The sequence below is a fragment of the Sphaerodactylus townsendi genome, linkage group LG04, assembly GCF_021028975.2.
Source record: "Sphaerodactylus townsendi isolate TG3544 linkage group LG04, MPM_Stown_v2.3, whole genome shotgun sequence".
Classification (NCBI taxonomy): domain Eukaryota; kingdom Metazoa; phylum Chordata; class Lepidosauria; order Squamata; family Sphaerodactylidae; genus Sphaerodactylus; species Sphaerodactylus townsendi.
Genome location: NC_059428.1, coordinates 59,671,474 through 59,684,800, shown reverse-complemented (window position 1 = coordinate 59,684,800; position 13,327 = coordinate 59,671,474). Strand labels below are relative to the sequence as shown.

At 39.2% G+C, this 13,327-nt stretch overlaps 1 protein-coding gene across 2 annotated transcripts in view; it reads right to left on the bottom strand.

Moving 5' to 3' along the window:
* Window positions 1-2,076: 2,076 nt before the first annotated feature.
* CHODL (chondrolectin) overlaps window positions 2,077-13,327 on the bottom strand; it is a 39,033-nt gene continuing 27,782 nt past the window's right edge. The window contains exons 3-8 of one of the 2 annotated variants that reach the window (XM_048495359.1): window positions 12,340-12,497; window positions 9,540-9,587; window positions 9,079-9,162; window positions 6,397-6,499; window positions 4,422-4,500; window positions 2,077-3,084 (exon numbers count right to left, since the gene is read on the bottom strand). In XM_048495359.1, coding sequence (XP_048351316.1) covers window positions 3,082-3,084; window positions 4,422-4,500; window positions 6,397-6,499; window positions 9,079-9,162; window positions 9,540-9,587; window positions 12,340-12,497 — 475 coding nt within the window. In that variant the 3' untranslated portion in view covers window positions 2,077-3,081. The remainder of the gene's footprint in view (window positions 3,085-4,421; window positions 4,501-6,396; window positions 6,500-9,078; window positions 9,163-9,539; window positions 9,588-12,339; window positions 12,498-13,327) is intronic. The other variant, XM_048495358.1, reaches the window with a different exon arrangement.

Sequence of the window (13,327 nt, the reverse complement as noted above, 5' to 3'; positions counted from 1 at the left end):
CTGCTGGGGTCCCGTCATGAGGCTTCCTATCCTGTGGTAGACCTGTCCCTGCACTTTGAATGTTGGCATGAAATTGCTCTCTTTCACCTCTCGGGTACCAAAAGACGTCATTTGGAAGCACCCATTGTATTTCCGGGAAGCAAAAGTTTCTTCCATTGGATGCTGATGTGTGAGAAGGCTGTGAAGAGGTTCAGGGTAGGGTTGAATGGCAGGGAGCTGAACTTTACCACCACTGCAGCACATTCCTGGGGGCTCATCCCGACACTTCAGAGCATGACACCAAGCACAGGGCGATCGAAGTCCAAGATCAATCACCTTGTCTCCACAGTAATCAATGTGAGATCCATATTCAAAACCCTGACACATATTTTTTAGTCCAAGATGATAATTTGATTTGTAATTTTTTATTGTATTTGACTGTAGCGGTCTGGTTAACATAAGGGTTGTTAAAGGAATACTTTTTCACAGCCTCTCTATGAATTTCGGGGTGACATTCAGCATACCTCATCACAGCCTCTCTATGAACTTTGGGGTGACATTCAACATACCTCATCACAGCCTGTCTGTGAACTTCTGGGTTGTTTTTTGCATATTTTGCAGCAGCTTCCTGTAGTTGTCTTTTTCTAATAGAATCTGTAAATCACTTTCTGCGTTTAATCCCTCTCCTCCCTTTAGCTGTTTCAACAGAAGGAACAGGTTCATATGCGGTGAGGAGGTCGGTGATAGAATCCAGTTGGGCCACCATTGGCTCAATTGTGCTTGTTGTTTGCTGGGCATTATCAGAAATTGTTGATTTGACACATGGAAGTAGAGAGTCAAAGTGCCCTTCATTAAAATCTCCTGTGAAACGAATCATTTTTACTCCCTGTACTGCATCCTTTAGCTTGGCAAGCAGGTTTTTAACTGTCACCTTTACAATGTTTGTGCAGATGGCCAGAGTTCAACAGTAATTCAGATGGCCAGAGTTCAACAGTAAATGTGTAATAACTCAAGTAAAACTTAATATTTTGAAAAATCCTTTCTTAGTGAGCACCTAAACCACATAATCAACCGGTGTACCAAATTTCAACTTTGTAGGTTAGGTGGTTTTTGAGTTCTTTTGATGAGTTAGTGAGTCAGTCAGTGGTATTTCACATTTATAGATATAGATTTAGATAGTGGGCTAACAGATTTCAGATAGTCTAGTCAGGTTTTTGTTTTGTTTTTTTCCAGCTGTTTTTGTTCCTTTTTTTTCTGAGTTGGGATATTGTATATTTATTATTTTATTTCATTGGATTTATACTCTATCGATTCCCAGCGAAACTGGGCTCAAGGTGGCTTACAACAGTATTAAAAACACAGACAATACTTAAAATCAAGTACTTATCATGTCCCTTACTAAGTGTGCTCCCTCATACCAGATATTCTCAGAGACCTGAACCACTGAACCTGTACTGGCCATGCCTCAGTTATATTAATTACACTTAATGGTTGGCGGACAAAGGATGCCGATCATTTGGAGACAGCAGAATGATCAGGAAGCTAAGTATCTATAGGATCCATAGTAACCTATACAGAAGGTTAAGGTGCTTTCCAATGTGTGCAAAAATCTTCATACATGTAGGACTGCCTCTCCCATACACTCCTCCCCCTTTCCCAGAGTGCGTCACTTATCAGGCAACAACTTGCTGGTGGTCCCTGGCCCTAAAGCAACCTGACTGTCTTTGATTATTCTAGCCCTGGCCTGGTGGCTCTCTTTCAAATAAGACCCGGGCCTTGTGGGACCTGATGCAATTCTGCAGGGCTGAGTTGTTCTGCCAGGACTATGGCTGAAGGCAGCTACAGTTTCCATCTTGCTGGCCTTCCCTCTCCCCTTCCCCTTTCTCTTTTTCATAATTATTCTGTAATATCTTCATTTGATTTGATTATTTTGTCCCTTCTTTATGATTGGGCCCCATGTTGTATTTAGTTTTTAATTTTAGCTTTATACTGAATTGACACCATTTAATTTTAGCTTTATACTGAATTGACACCATTTAATTTTAGCTTTATACTGAATTGACACCATTTAATTTTAGCTTTATACTGAATTTTTAATGAGTTCATGAATTTAAATTGTGTATTATTATTGTTGAATAATAATAAGCAGGGTACAAGCTAAATAAATAAACAAATAACATAGGGAAGGAAACCAAAACAATAGATTATAAATGCCAGCCCATTTACAACTCTGGGAAATGGAAGGGGTGTTTTTTTTTTCATGTGAAGGAGCATATTTGAATGAGTTTAAAAATAAGATTACTACCCACAAAAGACACTAAAAAGCATAAAATAAGAATCATAGTGACATAAAAAGAATGGACTGATTTTAGCTATTAAAAAAGGAACTAGTTAGTAAAGGAGAAGGACTCCTCAAACTTTAAAGAATACCAAAGAACAGAACATTTACAAGTTTGTGCATCCTTAACCGCAGATGAGTCCCACAGGACTTTCAAGCACCTTTACTGAAGTGGATGAAAATTAGAACAGGGAAATCACTTCTGAAACCAATCAATATTTTATCAAATTTTTATGCAAAGATAAATTACTTTGTTACACTGTAAATTTATAGTAACTGAATTTACAGAACATCAATTTAGATACAACGTATGAGAAACTAAGGGGAAAAGGTTAAATTTAAACTAGAAACAATTGTTTTAGAACTGACCTATACAGTAGACATTTTCCAATATATAATCCAAATGTTCAGTCCATCTTCTTGCAATCTGTAGTGGAGTCATTTTCCTTAGCAAAATAAATGCATTCTTTTCATTTTAAAATGACACATTTTGCTGCTGAATTAAAAATAAAACATTGCATATAAAAAAAAATATTTGAACAGTTGCCTCAAGGGGGAGCTTCCAGTTCATGTTGCTGATCCTTTTCAATTTCAAGCCATTCCAAGCTAATATCTGACATGACAATATAAGAGACCCTGCATGTAAAAAAATGCTATTTCTCCTTGCTTTTCAGTCATAGTTCTATACCTCCATGCTACTATCTTTCCTTGGGTTCTTTGAAATCCATAGCGTAGACTGGTCCGGACTAGTTTTTGTTCTTCCTTTACTGAAAAAATTAAAAACACATTTGTACATTTATAGTGTTACAGGATATATATTCCCCTCTTAGTTTTAGCTAAGGGTGCAGTAGAAGATCAATGATACAGTAGAAATAACTATTATAAAAAGATGCAGAATTGCTTCTACTATTGAATATGCTTTATTTGGCCACCTGTAACAAAATTATGCACATAACTGCAAACTAGTTTTAGTCTTAACATTTCATGCTAAGAGTACATAAGTTATTTTACAGGACATGCACTACTTCGTGGATCTAAATGGTCCATGCATGCCTGCTTTTGGACTGTGCTAAACCCAGTTAATTTACCATACAAATGGTCTGGATTTTCTTTCCATGAGTGGGAGCGCATTTCTATTTGTAGAAGAGGGGGAAATTATTTCTGCCAACTCCCTCCCTCTTTCTCATTGTGGAATGTCCCTCTTTCTCATTGTGGAATCCAACATTGTTTTTGAGAGACTCCTGACCATCATGGGCAACTTTTTTTTTGAAAGGAAACAAAGCATGAAGGAAAAGATGGAAAGGTTCATTCTGTAAATGAAGCTCCACTCACTTTTTTTGGCCCCAACTCAAAAAACATGTTTCATGTGTTGTAGGTATTGTTTCACATCTTAACTGTTTAATACCAACAATATTAAACCAAGAGCATTTTAGACTTACCTGTGAAAATTATGTGAGACTTTTTCATTAATAACCTGATTGAAAGCTTTTGTAAGTGATCCTAAATCCCTCAAATATCTACTAATGAGTACCTCATTTGGACATAAAGTCACTGCACGTTATAATTAATAAAATGGTGTTGATTCTTCACTCTATTGTTAATATACTGTGCTTGGAAACCAACTTTGTGTATAAAGACATTTCTCCATTACCATAGGTTTCCTTTATACTTCTCCAATGCTGTCATGGCAGCTCTTTTTCCATGACTTCAGGACACTGCTGTATCAATCATGCAAGATTTCTCTTTCAATTGTTACCCAACCTACATCAGGCAAGACAATTGGGTATAAGGACCCACCCAACTTATAATTCACAGTTGGTGTCAGCTTTTAAACATTAGACTAGCACTGTGGGATGAATCTAATGAACACTGACTAATATACCACAGTTGTAACAATGTACAAGTGTGTATTGTAGAAAACTATACCATAAAGCACATCTATAATTAATACAGATAATCTTAACTTTCAAGCTGAATGAGGATAACTAATACCAGTTCAGGAATTTGTGCAACACTTATGGGGAGACCATGGGATAGTTTGCGGAAACTGGCAGGAATTGCTGTTCCAACTTTGAAATATACTCATTCAGTCTGAGAAATATACCAAGTTAGAATCTAAACTTTCTGCAAGGCATTCAGATGATAATGGAGATGTGTCATTGAAGCAGTTTCTCCTTGCTTCCCTGGAAGAAAGGAAAGGGAAAGTAGCTAAGAATGAATGAGGTGTTGGTTGCCATGAAGCACAGGGAAAATGTTTGGCTTTACTACCACCTTAATGGGAGGATAACACAGACTTTTCCATGCCCTTACTTTTAAATTTAATATTATAAGGGGCACTATCATAAGTTATCTCTACAGAAGCAAAAATAACATGACTGAGAACCCCTCTTTCAAGGTGGATGCAAAGATCAACAAAGGGGATTGGTTCATATGGATTTGTTCCGATTAGCGGCACCTTCTTCTTGCACAAGGTACTTCCTTCTGATGCAAGAGTGTTAAGAAGAGACACGTTATGTCAGAGGATCGTGCTATCACTAGCAGAACAAATCCAGTGGAACCAACTCAGGATACTATGCCAACTCTATCTTCCTCAAACTTTTATTCAGACTTTCCTGTGTCCTCAGTCAATTGTTTCCACATTCTACATGCATATCAATAGGTGCTACAGACAGAAGCAAAAATGCAGAAGGAAGTTATATAAATAAGTCTGATTAAGCACAGTTTTAGTGCCGGTTTTGGTCGGAGCCCTATGTTGAGAGTTACACCCAGGTGATGTTTCTCCTCGTATTGTCTGAGACTAAAAGCACTGGTTTCATACAGCACAGAACGATCATAATTTTCTGAAAGTGAGCACACTATGGATGAAAGGACTGTACTGATCCAGTCTTGGAGGACAATCATGGGCCCCTTTCACACATGCAGAATAATGTACTTTCAATCCACTTTCAATGCATTTGCAGCTGTGTAGAATAGCAAAATCCACTTTCAAATGATTGTGAAAGTGTATTGAAAGTGCATTATTCTGCGCATGTGCGAAAGGGGCTATGGATCTTGGCTCCACAGTTTTTAGGGAGTTTTTTTAAATATTGGAAAGGTATGCAAGCAGAATAAGAAAAAAAAACAATGGCCCTTTCCGCATGGGCCAAAAACGACGGCCTGGGGGCGGTAAAAACGCCGCCCCCAGGCCGCCGTTCGCAAAGGCGGCGCTGCTGCAACGCAGCAGCGCCGACCTGACTGCGCTTCCTTCCCCCCAGGGCGGCGTCAGGCCGCCCTAAACAACAACCCTTTAAAGGGTTGTTGTTGGGGGGAAAGCGTCTTCCCGGCTGCGCGGTGCGAACCGCGCCACCGGGAACACGCTGTATCCCTGGCCCGTCCCACTCACCTTGTCCCCGTCGTAGCATGCTGGCCGTCGAAGCCCGCCCATCGCTGTCCTCCGACCCCTGGAGGTCGGAGGGCAGCGGCGTATGGGCTTCGACGGCCAGCAGGCTGGCGACCGGGACAAGGTGAGTGGACGGGAAACCTGAGAAGAGGCGGCTCCATGCGGAGCCGCCTGCCGTTTGCCGGCCTCTGCTGCGGCCGCTCGCATGCGTGCATGCGAACGGCCTTCACCTCCACGCCGGCGGAATTCTCGCCGGCGTGGAGGCGACAGGGAGGCCGTGCGGAAACGGCCAATGATAAATTCAGTTTTTAGTTGAAGAGGCACTAAACCAACATACATCAAATATAATGACAGTCTGCCATTCTTAAATCTTTTCCATATGTATGGGAAGGTGGCTTTTTCCAGCCATTCTACCAGAATGCTGTTTCTGCACTAAATATCCAGAAGCAAAAAGATTTTGTTGGACATTCACATCATTAAGTACTGCAGTCTGTGTATCCATTCTAACTCCTTTGGCGGATTATTAAATATACTTTTCCCTTATTCCAGCATATATCACTGGGACAAAGTTAATATTGCAGTGAAAATGTGCATGGCTTTGCATATGAAATGGCCTTGAACATGAACAGCTTGCAAATGGAAGTATGAATTTCACAGTGCATGAGCATAAGATCCAATCTTGGCCATATATAATATTTACCTTTTTTGTAGCATCTGGAAACAGCAAGTCCCAAAAGCCACTAATATCAACAAGAGCAGTGGTATAGTTGGTATAACAACATAAATTAGATTGGGAATTAAACCTACAAGAAAAAGGGTTCCATTAATGCCTTTTCATTGAGGTTATAGCATTGCATTTCTATGTAACTAAACTATATGGAATGCCTCTTTTGTTATACCATTGTATACAACTAATTAAAAAAATACCTAAAACCAGTTGTTCACATACTGAGTTAGGGACAACATAGCACAGGAATGTTTATATCACACATGTTAGTCTTTAGGATGTCACAGGATACCAAAGTGTTAATAGTTTTTAAATGCTTTTCTTTAAGCAGCAATCGATAATAGCACAAACAAAACCTTAAACCTGAAAACTTGCCTGCAATTAACTCATGTGCAATTGCAGGAGAATTTTGCACTTTATTCAGGACAATGATGAGGCCCATCAGGCTTGAATTGAGTATCCTTCCCACAACATACCCAGTAGGTCATTCTTTGCTATGTAAAGAGTGGCTGAAGAAAAAAAAGTCCTGTTTCTTTAACATCTTGTGAGCCAGTGTCATGTAGTGGTCAACAGCGGTGGACTTTAATCTGGAAAATTGGGTTTGATTCCCTCATCCTCTGCATGAGTGCTGGATTCTTATCTTATTTGTTTCTCCACTCCTACACATGAAGCCAGCTGAATAATCACAGTACTTTCAGAACTTTCTCAGTCCCACTTACTTCACAGGCTGTCTGTTATGGAGAAAAAGGGAGTTTGCAAGCCACTTTGAGCCTTCTTATGGCTCAGAAAAGCAGGGTATAAATCCAAGGTTTTTTTCATCTGTTCTTAATGGAGACTTAATGGGAAATTATTTACCAAGCAGTTTATTCCTTTCTATACCATGTAAAAATTCAAATGATAATTTCTACCTATTAAGTCCCTATTAAATGGATAAGACATATGCATGTGTGTGAGAGAGAGAGTGTGAAAGAAAGAGAGAGAGAATATGTGTGTATCTGGGGAATATACAATTACATTTGACTTTAAAAGAGAGGACTTCTCTAAAAGGAGGAACCTGGTGAAAAAGAAGCTGAAAGGAACAGTTAGGAGGGTTAAATCTCTGGAAACAGCTTGGGAGTTACTCAAGTCCTCAATACTAGAGGCTTAGAGAATACTACCCATCTCATCGGTCGGGAGGGTGTTTTGCGGCTGCTTGCAAGAGGATGAAGTTCACCAAACTTCAGAAAGAGCAAGCTATTGAGCATCTCACTGGTGGGGCAGGTGACCGGGGCTCACCCAGGAGTTGTCAGCAGTTACTGTCAGGAATTGACTGCATCACATCATGCCCATTGGCATTAAACATGTAAAAGCAAAGGGAGCAAGGGAAGACGTCAAGAACTCAAAGGAGACAGCTTGCAGTATACATGACTGGAGGGGCAGGAAAACAACGGAGGCTATAGAAGCAGTTGCCTCAATCCTATTGCTGTTGGAAATACTTCAGTAACCTAAGTAGGGAATTTTATAAGGCAGCCAAAGGGAGTGGTGGTGCTTAACTGAGGAGAGTGAAGGAAATCGTGCCATCAAGCACTGACTTGCACCCTCCTGTTCTTGCTGTCCATTCGTGTGTGTGTGTGTGTGTGTGTGTGTATAATCTTCTATCTTTGCATATCTTTTTGTCTTTTTTCTTTTTGTTCCTTATCTTTTCTATATTTTGAGTTATATTGGATACATGTCATATTTGATAGATACCTTATTTATTGTTGAATTTTTAAAATTGTTTGTACTTAAGTGCACTCCAAAGATTTACATTTAGGTGTGTGGACTGATACCATTATTTCAATGACACTGATTTAGACTGCATGGAATAGAATATTTTTTTTAAAAAAATTATTAATATTTAAGTGACTTAGCTTGGGCATATTTAGGGTAAGTTAGTTCTGAGTTATGATGCTTATCTAAGTGGTGATTTGTTTATTGAGAAATGTATGTACTATACAGCAATTTTCAGCGTTATCTCTATAGTGTATTGACAGATCTCTCTGGTTTAGGGTTTTTTCATCTTCAAAGGTTTTTTAGTGCATAACTGTAATTTATAGGTATTTTTGAGGCCACACACCTAAAAGTAAGACATCTTCTAAGGTTTCCATCTGGATAGCAATGACAAGCTTCACCAAACTACTACAGCAAACTGTTCCCCAGTTCATCAACTCATTGTCAAAATAACTGACTGGAAAGCAATTATTCTAAAACTTCTTTATGAATAAAACATTTTTGCAAAATCATGTTAGCTAACTATGCAGGGAGCTATTCCCTTCAAATATCATGCAGAGAATCAAGATGGGACATGTAAATCTAACTGCAGTTTATTTTATTCTGTGCGATCCAAAAAGATGAGGAAGAAAGAAATCCTCTCAGGAAGAAGAGGTTTGGCAGAATTGATAGGAAAAATGTGTCTTATGGTAAATTTCACCTTAAAAAGTTGTTGCCTTCCCTTAAAAAGATGTTTGCAAGAACAACATCTTGATATCTTATCCTGGATCTTAGTTTCATTTTTAGTTTCTGGGAGCACAGCCAGTTTACTCAAGTTAGTAATAAATGATAATTGCATGCCTTCAGGGTTTATGTCTTTTGCAAAAATATTACTCAAATAGAATCAATCATATGTGCATCAGTTACCAGTTTCAGTAACAACCACAGGAAAATTATCTTCTGGGTTGCTTGAATCATGAGGCTTCCCTGCTGGCACTGTTGTTTGGACTTCTGAAAAAGAAATTAAGCATTACAACAACAAAATTAATTTCTGTGTTGCAGCATCTGCTCACATTATTGTACTTTGAGAGGCAATGCCGATTTCACAGCTCATCAGCTTGAAAAGCAAATAAAGGCTGGGTGATACTATTGTCCACAGGACTTTAATGTACCACTGGGATCACATCTGGAATAGGAGTTACAACCTACAATATTTCAAAATATATCTATCTGCTTATAAAAACATACATGACAAATATTATTCTCTATAGGGTTCATCTATTCTACTGCTAGTCTGCTTTTCTAATTTATAGGATTGTTCAGATTTTGTAAATGATGAATGAGATTATATTACTTCACAATTGCAATTCAATCCAAATGTTTCTTACCATAATCTGGATCTGCTCTATCTCCTAATTCTTTTTCAAGGATGTCATCTGTTAAATCAATGGGTCAACAATGAAAAACAAAAGCAGACTATCTACATTGTTTTACACACATCACCATATATTGAAAGACAATATTCATTTTAAAAAAAACCCTGTATCATTTTTTTTAAATGTAAACCTCCTCTTTTAACAGATTAAAAGGAAGAGAGCTGTCATGCACTGGGAATACCGTGTTGTGCTTGGGAAAAAGGCAATGAACACATGAAGCTGGTTGCCTCACACCATTGACCAACCTAGATAAAAATTGTCCACTGTTGATGTCAGTGGTTTTCCAGGGAGTCACACTGAGAACCATCTTTCCTAACACAATTTACTTGGTAACCTATAATTGGCGGCATTAAGAACTGAGATTGGGAACTACTTCATGAAAATCTTATGGTCTGTCACTGAATAATGGCCCTTCCCTTTTGCTGGGTTGCTAACAATGTGTTTCAGAGTTTACTCTTAACTTCAACAGTGGATTCAAATACTGGGAAAACTTAGGTTCTCTTTTCTATACAGGGCAGAGTTATCAGTTCACCAGAAAGGAGAGAAGCAGTAGTAACTGGAGATTTGAATTATCCTGATACTTGTTTGAATTCAAACTCAGTCAAGACTATAAGGTCGAACAAATTCCTCACTGACCTTGCAGGCAATTTCATAGTCCAGAGGTTTAAGAGGCAACAAGGGGATTGGCTATTTTAGATCTTACCTTAACCAACAATGATGAACTGGTTAATCAAGTGGCAATGGTAGGATCCTTAGGTGGGAGTGACCATGTTCTCCTGGAGTTGCCTTAGCAGACCAGATGCTCAGGAGCAGCAGCAGCAGAAGGCCATTGCTTTCACATCCTGCATGTGAACTCCCAAAGGCACCTGGTTGGCCACTACGAGTAGCAGAGTGCTGGCCTAGATAGACTCTGGTCTGATCCAGCAGGCTCTTTCTTATATTCTTATGTTCTTATCTTGTGGTTGCCAAGTGTGTGTTCCAGTTTAGAATCTTAGTGAAGATCAGACCCAGGTATATGAATGGACTACATTGGTTGATAGCTATTCCATGAATACTCCAAGAACACTTTCTTGACCTTCACCTTTTAAGACCAGCAGTGGTGTAGTGGTTAAGAGCAGGTGCACTCTAATCTGGAGAACCAGGTTTGATTCCCTGCTCTGCCACTTAAACTGTGGAGGCTTATCTGGGAAACTAAGATTGATCTGTGCACTTCAACACATGCCAGCTGGGTGATCTTGGCCTAGTTCTGAGCTCTCTCAGCCCCACCCGCTAGACCTGGGGGAAGGAGGAGGGGTGTAGGGGGCAATTTTCCACCCCCACATGACTAAATGGCCACAGCCCAAGGACATTTAACCCATATGTCCCCCGGGTGGTACACGTCATCTGACCCTAATTTAGGTTTGTATATAGTTCCCAGATCAGGAATAATAGGTCTATGTTGGTTGTGGCTAACTTTGTCCAAAAGCAATCTCTGTTGATGAAATCGAACTGCCAAGTCTATAAAAGCCACAAAAAGAGTTTTAGTAGGACCATTAACGTCTAGGCTAGATACATAGAAAAGAGTTTGGCAATGTTCAACAATACTTTGGCCATTACAAAAGCCAGCCTGATGGAGGTGAATAATGTAGTTAAAAGCTTCCATTTCCTCCAATTCAGTCAAAATATTTTTATTGTACAATTCAGCAGTTATAGTTAACATATCCTTTCTTGTGAATCGGAACCATGATGCTTATTTTCCAGCACCTACCAGTCAGGGGAGAATTTGAATATTTCCAAGGGAATCATATTCTCCCCAGGACATTTTTCAGTTGTTAAGGAAGAAATAAGATCTTAAATCTCTGTCTCAGAGACTAGTGGCTTGGTTGGTAAAGAAGCTAAAATGACCATGCTGAGGCTATTGTAATTTGGTCACATGATGCAGACACACAAAGCATCAGGCTCATCCCCACCCCCAGCGATGTGCAGGCTCTTGCATGTTATCTTTCAAATATGAAAGTGAAGAGGCTCTAAAAATATTACTTAATTGAATATGCTAATCCCTGCCAGTGCCATGAGACAACATCAGGGGAATGTTTCAGCCTGTATCCCCTGTTGTTAGACCTATAGATGAAATGTTTGGCCACTGTGTGAGACAGGGTACTGGACTAGATGGACCACTGAACTGATTCAGAAGGGCTCTTCTTATGTTCTTATTGCCTATGTCTATAAAAATGACAAGTTGATTCAGCTTTTTCCCCCCATTTCCTAATTGTCTGAATAGTATAGTGGCAGAATATGGGACTTGGATCTGGAAGGCTCACGTTCAAGTCCTTGCTCTGCCATGAAAGCCTGCTGGGTGACCTTGAGCCAGTCACATATTCTCAGCCTAACCTACCTCCTACACGATAAAATGGAGAAAGGAAGGATGAAGTATGTCAACCTGTTGCTCCTTGGAGTAAGGGCTGTATTTTATAAGTACTATACTGATAAGGAATTATAAGGTGTTTCACTTCTAGGCTGAGTATCAAAGCAACTCCAGTTTTAGAACAACGATCATAGAAATACAATCCCACTCTTGCAGCTTAGAACGAAAATTACCAAGATGAGGCTATTTTCCTTTGGTGGCATGATTTTGTCTGAAACTTCTTTTGTTATGCAATGTTTTAAGAATTTTTAAACTGCAACATACAACCAATATTTATATTGAAAAGTTAAACTGAAATGACACATGAAGACTGAATGACACATGAAGACTGACTTTGGCATTGCTTACCTGGAGCATACTTGCAGATAAAATTGTGCTTCATGTTGCATCTGTCATCATTCCACTGGTAAAGGTAGGGCCCTCCCAAGCCAGGATTAGCAGTTGGCTGATGATACATCACAACACATGCTTCACTCCCACAGGAAGGTTCATCTGTATACCAATTTCTGACATAATGTACAAATAAAGCAACAATTACATTGGAAATCCACCAATCTTTCCTCCTCTTTTGAATTCAGGCACTATTCAACTCGGGATAGTTATTCACTTCATAATAAAATATAAAGCACCTAAAATGTTTGAGGTTAGGTCAGATTAGATGTATCCTTCAGAACTTCAATATAATTCTCCCCAAATAGAACTAGGATATGGATAAACAGACCCGCTCTCTGCTATATCAGAGATGAACATAAAATAAAACCTATAGTAAAATGGCATTTAACCAAAAATATGCTAGTCTGATCCTTTTATATTTTCCTTTGGGTTCTCCAGAAAACAGAATAACAAGGTAGATCATATCCAGCCACTATTTGTTCTGTGGCTTTTTGTCACACAATTCCCCTATTCACTTGCAAAAACAAAAAGTCACGTAAGAATTGTCTCTTAAGGAAATGGCAAAGACTGCCTTGCTTAATTGCTCTGGAAACCAAAAGCTCAAGAATAAATGTAAACCTACAGACCTGAGAAACAGGCTGCACAGTTACTATCTGGGAAAAACAACAACACTCTTCCAGGTTTGAATCTAACAAATACAAACAGTATTGTTTCTGCAGGGTCTTACCTCTCAAGAGGCATCAACACGTACTCTCCAGATAGTCCCATAATTTTGTGTACACCTGAGTTAGGACTACCAGAAGAATACTGGCAGTCCTATTTGCCTGCCACTATTAGGGCTGCAGGAGAAAAAAACTGATACCATTGGGCCACTACATCACTTCTGGAGAAAATCCAGAAGAGTTGTAAGAATCTAGAAATCACTGGGAATTGTATGATTTTA